The following is a 15540-nucleotide window of genomic DNA, read 5'->3' on the forward strand; positions in this document are numbered from 1 at the left end:
GAGTCATGGGAGTGATAAGAAACATTTATTAGAATAAGTACGACAATAAATCAATTTGATGTTTCATGAAGGGTCCGAAGAGGAGTATAAAGTTAAAAGTGCTGTTGTGGTCCAAAAGAGAGTTTTTGGCCTTTCCTGGCCACTAGTGATCCTTCCTCCGAGGCTCTGTGGCTTTACTCAGGTTTCCTGTCTCCTGCTTCAGGACGCTCAGGAGAGAGTGGGAGCTCTCCAAGATCTATAGGTGGAAGAAAGAACATTAAATATACTGTAGATACGTACAGGTAGTGTGCTATATACTGTAAAAGTCATTACGAAGGGGCCCAGGCACTGCTTGTTGTTCTTTAATAAGAGCAGCTCTGTGTTTCTTTGCAGTGATTAGTGGGAGAGCGCCGGGAGTTCAGCGTCAGTAAGTGGGGAGATGAAACTGCTGTACAAGGACAACATCATGGTGCGTCACGGAAAAAATAATTGCGTACTGAAAGACAGCAGTCGGTATAAGCCTGTAAGCAATAAACATGTGAACATCGTGAGGGTTCCTATGCAGGGTGTCCGCGGGGTCTTAAAAAGTATTAAAAGTTGATCAATCAATTTAGCGAAAATTAAGGCTATTAAAAAGTATTAAACGGCATTTTCCAAGGTGTTACATTTAGTAGCTTGTTTTCAATAAGTATATAAATTGTCAAAAGAGGTTGTATTCTACAGTCTGCCTGAATGTAATCATTGCGTAGGTGTGTAGTGTGATTCTGTGTAGTTTATTTATGGCATCCCGTTGGACTTGACGTCATCTGAACAGGACATCGCACGCTCACTGCTTGATCGCCAATGTAACCGGTTAAAACTCAAAGTGGCGATGAGGTCTTAAAATGTATGGAAAGGGTCTTAAAAAAGGTCTTAAAAGGTTTTACATTTGACTTCAGGATTCCTGCATATACCCTGCTATGGAAGCCCCAGATATTATATTGAATTATGTTTAGACTTTAATTGTTTCCCAAATTGGGGGACTCCGATTGACAGTACATTGTATTTGCTAAGGCTAAATTACCAAAATATTCAATTTACAATAAAAGGAAACATGGATAAGCAGAAAATGTCCATATTTGGAAGGCTGAAAACAGCAAGTATGTGGGATTGTTGCTTTAAATTCATTTATTTGATTGTTTATGATTAAATCATCAATGTATCATCATTACAGCTCTAAAACCGACAAGACAAGCTCCACAGATGTGCATTATACTATATGAAAGTATTTATTTAATTTCTGATATAACCAAACGCATACTTTGGGGACTGGTTTTTCTATTAAGTGGGAAAAAAACCTGACGATTCGTCTTTAAAGAACATATTTCCCTTCAACTTCAAATGTGATTTTTTAAAAGACTGAGCTAGAAGAAAAGGTAAAACCCAAGGGAATATCAACCTTTTATAACAATGTTTTGGTCAATTATTACTTATCAATTACACATTTCATGGACACAAGCAGCTAAAAGAACTAATATATTTGTCTATCTTAAAACAAATATATAGATATTGACATAATGATTGTTTCTGTATTTTCAGTGCTGCTCAACAAGAAACATATGTAGATCAGTCACCACGATAGAGTATTTGGTCCCCACACACACCTTGGTGTACGCTGCCTGGGTCTCTGCGATGGTCTGGTCGAAGTTGGCGCGTGCGGCGAGTCTGTGAGCCAGGCTCTCGTTGATTCGGCTCAGCTTCTCTGTGAGGACGCGGATGTCGTGCTGCAGACGGTCCTTCTCCACCTCCTCCTGCGTGATCTGACGGTTCAACTCCTCCCGCTTGGAGCACAGGTCCTCCATACCTGACGGAGACAAAAGAAGGGTTATTACACCAGAGACTCACTGGATCAGCTTAGTGACTATCCTGCATGATTACGAGGTTTTTAATGCTAAATCACACAAAGATTTTTAGAATAATGGTTTATTATATAGTAGCAGGTTCATCAACAATATGGTTTTCTTTTTCTTTTAGAGTTACCTTGAGTGTTTTTCCTTTATTAACCATTTTATATCATTAAGTTAACGGATGTCCCCTGTTTGAATCACGTCAAATTACATATTTTATTGATATCTCATATTATATGCAATGCATAACAATGCAAGATTTGAACCAATCAGAAAGTGTGTAACATGCCTGGTGTTTTGCAACCAGCATCTGACAGGTAGCCCGTTTTACTTCAGCCATGAGTTTTTCTCAACTAACAACACATTTGTTTGTGTTTTTAGGTGGGTGATCGACACATAACACTCTTTTAAAACCTGCTCCACGTCATACAATGATATCTTTAAGCCCTCAGTTGCACTATTGGGCTTGCAAGAGGTTAAAGGTTGATCTCCAGGTCTTGGAGAACATAATCTGGAACGGTTAATCAGATTGGACAGCACTATCCAGTCAAAGAAACTTCAAGAACAGTTCAAGGAGAAGAGATAACTGAACACGTGTGAAACTCCAAAGTGAGTTCTTTGGACCTAAAGTGACATTTACATTTATGTAAAACCTGCTCTGAGATGCATTTCCGAATTCTGCACAACGTTAAAACTGTCACCAGCATCACGTTGTTTAAAAAACGACTAGTGTATATCCCACACATAAGTATTTAGAGTTATTAAAAAGATGAATAAGTCACTTACACTTGACCAGTTCATTGTTGTAGTTCTGCAGAGCCGCAGCTTGTTGGCTCATGTTGGATTTCAGCTGAAGTCCGCCTGACTATAAGCTTCAACCGCGGCTACACACCGCTTATTATGCTAATGTTAAACACTTTATATCTTATTTCTCGTGTCCCAAAGGTTATCATATGTTTCGCTGAGTGAAATCCGCCCGGGTTCACACATGTATCCGCATAGAAAAAGCGCCTATCCGCAGAAAAGCTTTCAAAGGCGGGTTACGAGGCGGGTTTCCCGGACAACTGAAGTAGCCGGCAGTTCTTCTTCTTCCGCTTCTTCCTCATTTCATGATTCTTCTTCGTTCTTCTTCGTCTTATTATATTTAGGTGCTACATGTCTAATGTGCGTCCCTAGCGCCCCCTTCTGACCATTCTGTGAATATTGTCTAGTAATAAAATAATTCCTTTATGTACAGTCTATGGATAGTTATTATACTGTATGTAGGAGCCGTTTGTGTTTGTTGTCGGCGCAGGGTGTATAAATAGGGTCATGGGTTACTGGAAAAAGCACAGGACACAGGAATAGAGAGAGCAAACTGTTCTAAGGAGACAGATGCTCACAGCTACCACAACTCATCAACCTTGGTATCGTACATTTTTGTAACAACTCTCAATAAACAGCAAACCAAACTGCATTCAAGGACTGGAAATTCATATGTTATGTGTCTGCGTAAATATAACTTAGACCCTCACCTGTGTATTAATGGCAACCAGAATATAGGACATTTGAACACTTAAATTGACATTACACTGACTGCGATAAGGTATTACGTCAAGGCACTTGTATTTGTTTGTAATAGAAAATAGTGGAAGAATTACTCTATGTTATCACATATTGAATATGTATCCAAGTCAGGCATTACAATGTCTATTTTTGTAAAAGTACAATACACATTTTTGAAAAATAATTGTATTTTGTATGTTTATTAATGATGCATTAATGTATATCTAACTTAAATGTTGCAGCTGATCGAGGTGAGAGTCATTAATAACTTTCTATAAAGCTACTGCCCATAGCTCATTACTGTGTGGGCTACAGATAATAATTCCTTCTACATGGTCAGAAGCCAGTTATTCTCCCTTTTTCTTTTCAATATGAACATGTATGTGAATTAATATGTCCTAGACTGCATTCAATGTATTTGAGGTTACATTAGAAATGGCAACTACGTGTTTGTTCATAGATGGATATATAATCTCAAATAACTGAGAAAAATGACTCCAATATGTTTACAAATGTATTTTACAAAGATAAATTCATTGCAGTCTTGAAGAACTGAAGAAACAGAGGAAATGAAACAGGCATCAGGCCTAACCACAGGTGAGGAGGGGAAGCCAAACATCTGAAATTGTTTATTCAGTGAAGACTTATTATTATTTAGTGGGAATGCTGTTAACAGCATTCCATCTGTTCTTCTATGCACACAATTCTTTATTCTTATTATTCCACCCGTTATGTTGCCGGTCTTCTCCTCCCGCATTGAACATCGCAGAAACTCTGCTCAAACATCAAAACGTTCAGCTCGGTCGGGAATCGATTGCTATTACTTGTATCATTCATAACTTTCATAATTCCAGAGATACATCCCATAATTCATCACATTTTTAACATGGAAGTCAATGGAGAAATTCTTCAGACTTCAATAAATCTTCATGCGACTTCAACTGCTAACTGCTCATTCATACTTTCACTCAGAAATCTCATTCCAACTTAAAAATGTTACACATCTTTCTGACATTATTCGTGTAACACAACTTTTAAATCTGATTCTTACTTTTAGAGATATTAAACATTGTTCAGACCTTGGTACAGAGGCCTTCTTCAGATTTTAACATTAACTAGAGTGGGTGATGTCACAGCTAGAGTGTAGGAAATCTTGAAATTTGCCTTCATATTTTTTTTTAAACTGCCATAATTCCCAAACCCTACATTCCTGAGACATAATTTTTCATGACAAACGTAGGAAAACATCTCGTAGCTTGAAAAATGACAAATAATTAAGCAACAATTAAACAAAATACCTCTTGAGGGCATGAAGTGACAAAAACGTTCAACATGTCTCCATTAAAGCCCATTGTAATTTCAGGCTGATATTTCCTCACAGCAGCACCTTTAGTTAATCTGCCAAAAAGGCCACATTATTGACCCGAAAGTACACAAAAAGCACACTTCAGATACTCAAGGTCCTTGAGATGCTTCACGCTTTGAAATGTCACCGATATCTGTTACGGTTCTTCAACAAAACGTTCACATGTAAGAGGTTTATCTCTCATTCAGAACAATGGAAACATTTGATCTCTGGACACCTCGTTAGCTCAAATAGAAACACCTGTGTAATGGAACACGATGATGTCATAACTCCAACTGACATGCTCAGGGCAGCAGACTTCAGATAATGCTTAATGGTCCTGCCCTCAACAGCTCTACGTCAATTATAGGGTGTCATCATATGCCGTTTCCATGGAAACGTATCCCTCGCCATAAAAGACGATGTCGCTATACATTAACTCCTATGAAAATGTTCAAAAAGTGCTCAAACTTCACATGTGTGCTAACAGTCCAGCCGTGAAGACATCTACTGGACAGTTTTGAGATTTCTTCAAATGCCGTTGCCATGGCAATACAATGCTCGCCATGAAACACGGTTTTCTCATAACTTCAGAAAAAATGCTCCAAACGGCCCAAAACTTCACAGGTTAGGTAACAATGCAGCCATCAACGCATCTAAGCGTATTATGGCTTGAAGTTAGTTCAAAAGTTTGCAGTTCAAATATTCTGCTGCTTTTCCAAGCCTTTTTACTTTCTTTTCTTTTCTCATCACACAAACAGTGTTCATGGATCATTTCAATCTAAATTCTTCACTTCTTCTTACACATTACATTTCAGCATAGCAATTCAGGGTCAGCTTTTCAGCATAAAGCATTCCCACTAGCAATTTCTTCAGGAATTGCATTCTCTAGTTATTATTATTATACATTATAACATTAACACATATTTGTTCTATTCGAGTGTCATTTATTGTATTAATGGATAATGGGTTGTATCTTTGCCGATATCTGTGTTGATAGGTATAGATTAAGAGCGGTGAATCATCTTAGATACAGGAAGCGCTCAAACGTTTGTGTGAGTTTATCTAATTTAGCAGTGATTCCATGTCAGCCACAGCTTGTTGCAAAAAACATGACTGATAGTGTGTTTAACAAACTTAAACTAGCTTTATTAAATGTCAGGTCTTTGGCAGGAAAAACATTTTTAATCAATGATTTTATCACTGAGCACAATCTCGATTTTATGTTTTTAACAGAAACTTGGATTGAACAAAATAACAGTGCAGCTGTTCTTATCAAATCAACCCCTCCCAACTTTAGTTTTATGAGTCAGGAAAGAATGCATAAGAAAGTGGGTGGAGTTGCTATTCTGTTCAATGATTCCCTTCAATGCAGGAAGACATCTTATGGGAACTTTGATTATTTTTAATATGTGGCCCTTCAGCTGAAATGCTCCTCTCGAGCTCTGTTCCTAAATATCTATAGACCACCCAAATACTGTGCAAGCTTTTTTGATGACTTTACTGAACTGCTGTCTATAGTGTGTATTGACTTTGACCGTCTAGTCATTGTTGGTGATTTTAACATCCATGTTGACAACCCCCAGGACAGAGGGGCAAAATAACTGTTTTGTGTTCTTGATAGCTATGGACTGACTCAGCATGTGACGGAGCCCACGCACAATAAGGGGCACACTCTGGACTTAATTATCTCAAAGGGTGTGAATATCTCTAAGGTTGTGGTGACTGATGTTGCACTCTCTGACCATTCCTGTGTTTTCTTTGAGAGCTCTATTTCTGTTCACAAATTTTTTCAAAAAGAGGTAACCACAAAGCGATATTTAACTGAAAATACTAGGGAAATGTTTACTCAGAATTTTTCTTCCACACTTGCCCCTGCCAACATCTCAGTAAATGAGCTAGTAGATCATTTTAATTAAAAAATAAAAAATGTAATAGATGCCATTGCTCCAACTAAGGTAAAGGAAGTGACTGGGAAGAAAATATCTCCATGGAGAAAGGCCATGACCGTGAAAACAGAAAAAAGAGAATGTCGAAAAGCAGAACGCAGGTGGCGAAAAACAAATGTCCAGGTTCACTTTGACATTTATAAAGAGAGACTTGGCCTTTATAATTTGGAATTGAAAAATGCACGACAATCGTTCTTCTCTGACATCATTACCAAAAACAAAAACAACGCACGTGCCTTGTTTGCTACCGTCGACAGACTAACTAACCCCCCAGTGTCAGTAGCCTCTGAATTTCTATCCACCAGGGCGTGCAATGATTTTGCCTCCTTTTTCACTGACAAAATTCAGAAAATCAGACAAGCAGTCAGTGCCTCTGCATCAGGAACAGCAAATGTGTTGTCTCTGTGTCCACTTAACATCAATTCAAACACCATGACACAATTCCATCAGATTAATGATAAAAACCTAGACATTATACAACTTCTGAAATCCTCCTCCTGCTGCCTTGATATTATTCCAACGGGATTTTTCAAAGAGGTTTTTCCTTGCATGGCCTCAGATCTACTTCATATAGTAAACAAATCTCTTCACTCAGGTATTTTTCCACAGGCCCTGAAAACTGCATTCATTAAACCGCTCTTAAAAAAGAATAATCTAGATGCTTCAGTAATGAACAATTACAGGCCCATATCAAACCTGCCATTTCTAGGTAAAATCATTGAAAAAGTTGTTTTTCAACAGTTGAGTAATTTCTTGCATTTAAATAACTGTTTCGATGTGTTCCAGTCAGGCTTTCGTCCAAACCACAGCACTGAGACTGCTCTTGTAAAGGTCTTTAATGACATCCACTTAAACACAGACAGTGGCAGAACTTAAGTGTTAGTATTATTAGATCTCAGTGCTGCGTTTGACACTGTTGACCACAACATATTACTAGACCGACTGGAGAACTGGGTGGGACTTTCGGAAACAGTTCTAATTGGTTTGAATCCTACTTAAAGGACAGAAACAACTTTGTTTCTATAGGTAAATACACATCTGAGTTGACAAATATGACATGTGGGGTTCCTCAAGGCTCCATCTTGGGGCCTCTTCTCTTTAACATCTACATGCTTCCACTGGCTCAGATAATGAAAAACAACAAAATAAGTTACCATAGCTATGCAGATGACACACACATTTACGTAACAATTTCACCAGGAGACTATGCTCCAATTCAAACACTGAGTAAGTGCATTGAACAAATCAATGACTGGATGTGTCAGAACTTTCTCCAATTAAACAAAGATAAAACTGAGGTAATGGTTTTTGGAGCCAAGGCAGAACGTATAAAAGTTAGCGCTGAGCTTCAGTCTGCAATGTTCAAACAACAGATAAAGCCAGAAATCTAGGTGTAGTCATGGACTCTGACCTGAGTTTCAACAGTCACATTAAAACAGTTACTAAATCAGCCTACTATCACCTAAAGAATATATCTAGGATTAAAAGACTAATGTCACAGTAGGATTTGGAAAAACTTGTCCATGCTTTTATCTTCAGTAGACTCGACTACTGCAATGGTGTCTTCACAGGTCTCACTAAAAAATATATTAGGAAGCTGCAGCTGATTCAGAACGCTGCTGCTCGAGTCCTCACTAACACTAAGAAAGTGGATCACATCACTCCTGTTCTGAAGTCTTTACACTGGCTTCCTGTGTGTCAAAGAATAGATTTCAAAAATACTGCTGCTGGTTTATAAAGCACTGAATGGTTTAGGCCCGAAATACATTTCTGACCTCCTGCTAAATTATGAACCATCCAGATCTCTCAGGTCTTCAGGGACTGGTCAGCTTTCTGTCCCCAGAGTCAGAACTAAACATGGAGAAGCAGCGTTCAGTTATTATGCTCCAAATATCTGGAACAAACTCCCAGAAACCTGCAGGTCCGCTGCAACTCTGACTACTTTTAAATCCAGGCTGAAGACTTTTCTTTTTGTCGCTGCTTTTAATTGAACTATTCATATCTTAGACTGCACTGTAACTTTTATCACTGTAACTTTTATGCATATATTTTTTTATTTCAATGTTTATCCATGTATTTTTTATTTTAATGTTTATTTTATTAGCTTTTCTTTTGAATGACTGATTTTAAATGCCATTTTCTTAATGTCTTTCATTTTTTGTAAAGCACTTTGTATTGCCTTGTGTTGAAAGGTGCTATATAAATAAACTTGCCTTGCCTTGCCTTACCTTGAAGATGATTATGGCACCTTTATGTTTTTGATTTCAGCATGTTTCAATACTATGTGTTGTTATCATGACATATGAATATATTCTGGATAATATAGTCTTACTATTAAAACAAGAATATGACTGACAGTCGTATCACCAGGTGGTATAACACCGTCTGTAAATTCAATATGTGTGACGTCATCGCGAGTGGGCGGAGTTAACGTCCAGGCACCATGGCTTCGGTTGGACCCGAGGTGAGTGTGTGAGCGTTACTCTAAGCTTGTTTTACTTTTACACTGTATCCATGGCTTTGGAAAATGTGTTGCTCTCCGGGAACGAAAATCCCGCTTGTAAACAGAGCGAATTGTCGGTGCAGAGGTGTCGTTTTGTCGTGAATTGGCCGCTGGCAGCCCGCAGTCTCTTGCTTTTGTGCTGGACCGGAGGGCAACTGAATGAGCAGGAAGATGCTGAACCCGGGAACATGAATACTCCAAGTAGGCGCGTTGTTAGCTTTGTGTCGGGGTTTATTTATACATGTTCCAGCCTCAAGTCAGTGTCCTGCTTCTGTCCAGTTTTAGCGGTTCAAAATCAAACTGAAAATGTATATGCAAGCGTATTTAGCCGACGTTATTCACGGCTTTAGCTGTATCGTCTGTCACCGGCTCACTTGATGCTAATGTGTACACTGATGTTTAGCTAGCTGCTAGCCGCCGTGCTAGTTAGCAGACAGTGCACACTTTCTCAAATCCACACAAACACTGATAATTGGGTTTAACATGTTTACTTAAACGATAGCGAGTAGTCTCTGTGTAGTTTGTAAACAATATGTCTAAATGATCGGCTGATAATGTTAACCCCCGTTATGCTTTGCAGTCTGTTAGCTACATGATAATTGATGCAGTCAAATGAACCATGGCAGTGCTGCCTCCCAATGTAAACATATGGCGCCAGCTTTTGAACCTGCTATGAGGCTTTTTGCATTATTATTTTTCCACATTACACTTTTATAAGAAACTACTCTTATGGTTGCCTTTGTTAGCTAGGTCCTGGTTTACAGTCGGCATAACGCAGTCTAGGGCTGGCTGTAACAGGTTGAATTGTTGTTTGTATGAAGGTTTTATCAGTAAAGATCAACTAATTTACTTGTTACATAAGCACAGAAATGTATCACTGCTACAGTCTTTGTTTCTTTATCCTTTTTCGAGAGATAAGATACGGTTTCGTTCAGCAGAGGTCGCTCGAGCAACATTCAGATTCAGGTGTGGGACACTGAGTTATGCAGCCACTTCCGTTTGCACTCATAACTAAGTGTTGTGTGATCTGTTTATGCATTTGACACGTAGATCAATGGGTGGCCTGTCGTAAAGGTTAGTTCCTCAAATTATCATAACAGTTCTCCAGGTATCTTTGGTTTTATCTGGCCCTGTTTTATGTTATCTTTTGATATATGTAGATATATGTCTGTTATATATTCTGCCTCCTTCCAAATACAATAGAGGAGGGCTGCACAATTAATTGAAATTGTATAACATCACAATATTGACAAGTGCAATATCCAAAGGGCAGGAAGCATAGGCTAAATATGTTAACATACCTACTTAAACAGGTAGTGTAGGGCTGTAGAGATGTCTGGGCCTTTGAATATTATTTTACAGATTTAACTGGTACAGATACTCCTAAAAAAGTATAAAATGAATGTATATGTGTTTCAATTATGATACAAATTATATTTGACAAGTGATCAATCCCTCCTTTTTCGTGGATCATATTGCAATTGCAATACAAGTCTAAACAATCACAATTAGTTATATTTGTTTACAAATAATGCAACCCGATATAAGGGGAAAATTGATTTAGACTAAAGCTTAGAACTAACAGGTTTTTATAAACCTTGAAATCACCTCACCATTGTTTTCACTGGAACTACTTTCTCCAAAAAAATAGTCCCAATGAAATCCGTTGTCATTAAAGTGGCAGGATCCTACTTCATTAATTGATCAATTAATAGATACATGTATTGACTGAATATTATTGCCCACAATGTTAATAACCAAGTTATTTATTGAGAAAACATGTAAAGTTTTAGTTTTTGAAATGCACAATTAAATGACTTATTGTTTGATTGAAAACGTTTCCATAGTTTATAAGACAAAGCAAATAACTGTTATGTGCAGCCCTTATGGCTAGGTCTATGCCTATAACCCAGTGGTTCTCAAAGTGGGGGGTGCAGAGGCATGTCAGGGGAGGCGTGAGAGACCAGGAGGGAAAATGGTTATAAAAAAAAATAATTTGAAAAATAATTGATTCGAAATAATATGATGCATTACAGCACTGTTACGTCTGGGTCTCTGTGTTTCATTAAAGCTCGACTCTGTGTGTGGAACGAGCCATTTTGTGTGCGCGAGAGAGAGAGAGCACCGGTACTGGAGATCGTTGTTGTTAGCTTCTGGTGCTAGCGAGCTACGCTAACGGATATAAGGAGTTTTTTCAACAACAAAATGGAGGAGAGTCCTCTCCTGGCAGACTGAGAGGCTCAGTGAACAAAGGACTCTCTGAGTGTTTAGATAGTTAACTTTAGTCTCTAAGTTATCTCAGTGGGTCTCAAATGTTTTGGTCACGATTATTGTAAACAATTATTTCCGAGGCACACATTTATATGATCATTATAGTTATACAAAAATAAGAGAATAAATGAAAAACAGGTATGAAATACTATATGATAGTAAAAAAAGAATAAAGTTTAAAAGGGTGATTTGTAAAATATCCATAAAGAAAAAGTAAATCTGTTAACAGATCTGTTTCATCTGGGTGTTGAGAGAGGTATCCATAGATCTCTTCATTTTGCTCTCAAAGTGCACCAGATTAATGCTTTTAACTTTAATATTTAAAAATCTTCCTGGGGGAGCTTGCCCCCGGACCCCCCTATGTGAGGTCCACACACCACCTGTAAAAATATCACTTTACCCCTGCTTACACCTATATGCCGTGAGCTGATTATCGAGCCTTCATTGTAACAGTCACTGTGTATTTGCGTGAGGAGTGTTGCAGTAGAAAATTCCACTGTAGCGCCCGGTACATTAATGGGAAACCCTAAATGAAATGTCAAGCTACCCCATGGCACCCCCAAAATACATCTCTGGCGCCGCCACTGAGCCTGACTATTTTGTGTTGGGGGGGCCTGACTTTTTTTTTCTCCAAAGGGGGGCCTGACAGAAAAAGTTTGAGAACCACTGCTATAACCCAATATAAACCCTCATCTTGGAGCGTCACTTTATTGCTTCCCCTCACACTCAATTTTCTTTTTTTTATATTTGGTGCAGAAGATTGTGTCAAAGCCTGCTCTTTATTTCAATCAGCCTCTACTAAAGTTGAAATAAGGGCAAGCCATTTCATACACACTGAATTTACATTGCCACTTGTCATTTGCAATACCACAAATGACCATATTTTAACTAAAAAAGGTTTGCATTTCAGCTTTGAGGTAAGGCATTGTTATCTGCACAACATCGAGCAGGTGTTTCTGATTTCCTGGTCCCTCAGTGTTCAGGAACTCGGAAAGAAAACACAGCAGGAAAAAAGCTTGGTCGAATGTGCTTTTGGCTCCTTTATAATGATGTGTATTGGGAAAAATGTGGTGACATGATACTCATCCACATACAGGGGTTAACATTCTAGATATTGCTATTCTGTAAGCAAGGCAATCTTTTCGCATTTTAAGAAGGACATTAAGTCTGATCTTGATGTATTGGTCATTACAGTCTCAGCTGAAATAAATGTCCCCTTGTGTCTCCGAAGAATTGTATGGGCATTATGGTGCTGGCTGACAAATGACTATGTATGTAATAAACAAAGAACAATCACACACATGTTCTGATCAACGCTTAGAAGAGGTATGTAGGTGACCACTTAATTAAGAGACGTGCATCAGGTACAAGTGATACAATGCGTTTTGTTTGGTCACAAGAGGTAAAGGGGCACATTCAATTCACTTGGGAATCACAATTATTATCTTCCATGACTCTAAATCAATTTGCAAAAATCAATACATCATATTTAAGGTTATAGTTTAACATTTCAGTTTTGAGAAAAAAAAGCTATAAGCCTTTAGATTGTTATGTGCGTTGGACTTTTGCGCGTTGCCCGAAGAAAAGTCATGGGATGACCGAAAACTATTGTTTTAGTTTCGTTATTAGTAGTGGTGCACGATAATTATCGGCCCGATATTAGGTATTATGACGTCATCCCGATAAACCCGATAATAGTATTAATAGCCCCGATAATATACAATATATTTTTTGGGTAAAAAAGAAAAACATACTGCGGTGTGGGTGGATTGGGATGAGGGGCGCTTGTTTTTCACTCGGCTCCTCCCCGTTTTGCCAGTACTGTGGTATTAGTGGTTAGGAAGAGGGGAGTTCTTCTAACTATCTAACTTTGAAATAGTCCCATACCACCGACGACATGTTTGTTTACTGTCCTGGCTTCACGGCCGCACACCATTTACGTCACAGCCAGGCACGAGTTAGGGAGCGCTGGGATTTGTGAAGAACTCCCCTCTTCCTAAACCACTAATACCACAGTACTCTGGCAAAACGGGAGGAGCCGAGTGGAAAAACAAGCGCCCCTCATCCCAATCCACCCACACCGCAGTATGTTTTTTCTTTTTTTTTACTCAAAAAATATATTGTAATATTATCGGGGCTATTAATACTGGTATCGGGTTTATCGGGATGACGTCATAATACCTAATATCGGACCGATAATTATCGGGCATCCCTAGTTTAAAGACATTCAATATTTCTCTACCAAATTCTATTGCAATCCATCCAATAGTTGTCAAGATATTTCACTCCAGGTGAAAAAGGTTAACCTCATCCTTAACCAAATGAGTTGGCTTTATCCTCCGTGAAACATGAGCGACTTTGTCATGGAAATCAATCCATTAGTTTAGATGTTTCAGTGTGGACCAACAGCTAGTTTAACATTGCCTTTCCTAAGAACTTGTGCAAGGTTGTTGACAAGGTTGTTGACAAGGTTGTTGGCAAGGTTGTTGGCAAGGCCTCGCATTAGTCATCAGTTTTCATTATCTTAACCTTTCTCTTCATTGGTTAAGTTTAAACTGTTCATGAAGCTTATCTTTGTTACAATGCGTAAACATTGAAGCTAAAATAAGCACAATGCTGTAGGCTCCATGACTTTCACATGTAGTTATTGCGAGCTCCAGGGTTGTATTGTGTTTAAGTTAAGGCTTTATCGTGTCCGTCAGCAATAAGCTGTTGTTTTCTTTGCTTATAGGTGGCCTCCTTTTGTGTGTTGCGTAGTTCATAGTCTGTTCACTGGCTCCTTACCCTCTCTTTTATTCACAGTATCTGATTTCTTTATTGCAACTCTGCCATGGTTGGAGGGAAGAACTTATTTCCCTTATTTTTGTCCATTGATCCCTGAAAGTAGATAAACCTGAGCCTGTCTGCCAGGTCAAGATTGTTTCAATCGGCCAACATCTGCATTCCAGCGTGGCTGTAACATCCCCCGAGAAGGAAGCACACCCCGCAAAAATACTATTCTATTTATCCATGAATTGTTATAAAAGGCCCTCGTTGTGTTGGAGAACTTGCTGCTTCTTCTCTTGTCATTGGATGTTGTGCTGTTAGACAGACAAAGATTCATTTTGGAACTTATTTCAGGATTTTCCTCAGTCGGTTACTTCATTCCTGTGAATTCAATATCTTTTTCATGGCATGGCGGCGTGGGGTTTTGCTGCTTCACTGGCCCGAGTCTCAGAGGAAACAAAAGACTCTCCTGTTGAGGGCTTCATATGTGGCCTGATGTCCGCGATTGAGAATGTTTGGCTTCATCAAGTTCCTCACTGACATCCGGTTTGCTTCTCGGGCCTTTACTCTTATTACCTCCTCCATTTCCCCCCTCCTTCTTCTGTTGGAGCTCCTCAAGAGCCTATGCATACAAACACACACTCTTAAAAGCCCTTTTCCTCTCAAAAACTCATTGACTAAAATATATGTCCATTGTTCGCAAAGCAAATGGTAAAATGATTCACCAGATGAAAACACTAGCGTTGTCTTTCAACATGTCTCCAGTGTAATTGATATTATTTGGATAGTATGGCGTGTCCCTCCTAGTGGGATTTCTTCAGTTCTCTAGTTGAGAGAAATGGAGTGGCGTTACAGTGAAAGCTGACTGAGCATGCTCTGTGGAGACCCTCTGAAGAGGAGGACCGACAGAGGGAGCCACCAGGTCACATGACCGGCGAAGTGAATGTGCATGCGGGGAAAGAAAAAGGAAAAGACGAGCAATCTGTTCGACACATTGCCGCTCTCCCCCTTTCCCCCTCTCTCTCTCGCACGCACGCACTCTCCCTCACCCACTCCCTCTCTCTGACGCCTTCTTCTTCTCAATGGAGGCTATGAGAAGAGAGCAGGTATGATGCTTCCTCAAGGCACTAGGGAAATACATGATAGCTTGTTGTTACACTTCACCCTCTGTTAGCTTTGAGTAATGTAAGGAGGGCATGGTCTTGTTTCTCAGCTCCATTTAGCCCTTTTTTTTAAACAAAAGTTACAGTTTTGTTCAGGTCTCTCTGCCTTCACCTTGAGATGCTTCTCTAAATA

The 15540-nt window shown here is 39.0% G+C and overlaps 2 protein-coding genes across 4 annotated transcripts in view; one reads left to right on the plus strand and one right to left on the minus strand.

The window, feature by feature from the left end:
- Positions 1-6: 6 nt before the first annotated feature.
- On the minus strand, positions 7-2987 carry ssna1 (Sjogren syndrome nuclear autoantigen 1). Its single transcript, XM_034235194.1, has 3 exons — positions 2652-2987; positions 1623-1822; positions 7-235 (listed from the first exon to the last, which is right to left on the minus strand). The coding sequence occupies exons 1-3, from the start codon at positions 2701-2703 to the stop codon at positions 143-145; spliced, it is 345 nt and encodes a 114-aa protein (XP_034091085.1). The 5' UTR covers positions 2704-2987; the 3' UTR covers positions 7-142.
- A 6134-nt stretch (positions 2988-9121) lies between these two features.
- The window catches only part of ehmt1b (euchromatic histone-lysine N-methyltransferase 1b), a 37637-nt gene continuing 31218 nt past the window's right edge, over positions 9122-15540 (plus strand). For 2 of the 3 annotated variants that reach the window (XM_034235195.1, XM_034235197.1), the window contains exon 1: positions 9122-9168. The gene's annotated coding sequence lies outside the window, so the exon portion shown is untranslated. Of the gene's footprint in view, positions 9169-9215; positions 9409-15540 lie in introns of those variants that run through there. The other variant, XM_034235196.1, reaches the window with a different exon arrangement.

This window comes from Gymnodraco acuticeps, unplaced genomic scaffold (assembly GCF_902827175.1).
Source record: "Gymnodraco acuticeps unplaced genomic scaffold, fGymAcu1.1, whole genome shotgun sequence".
Classification (NCBI taxonomy): domain Eukaryota; kingdom Metazoa; phylum Chordata; class Actinopteri; order Perciformes; family Bathydraconidae; genus Gymnodraco; species Gymnodraco acuticeps.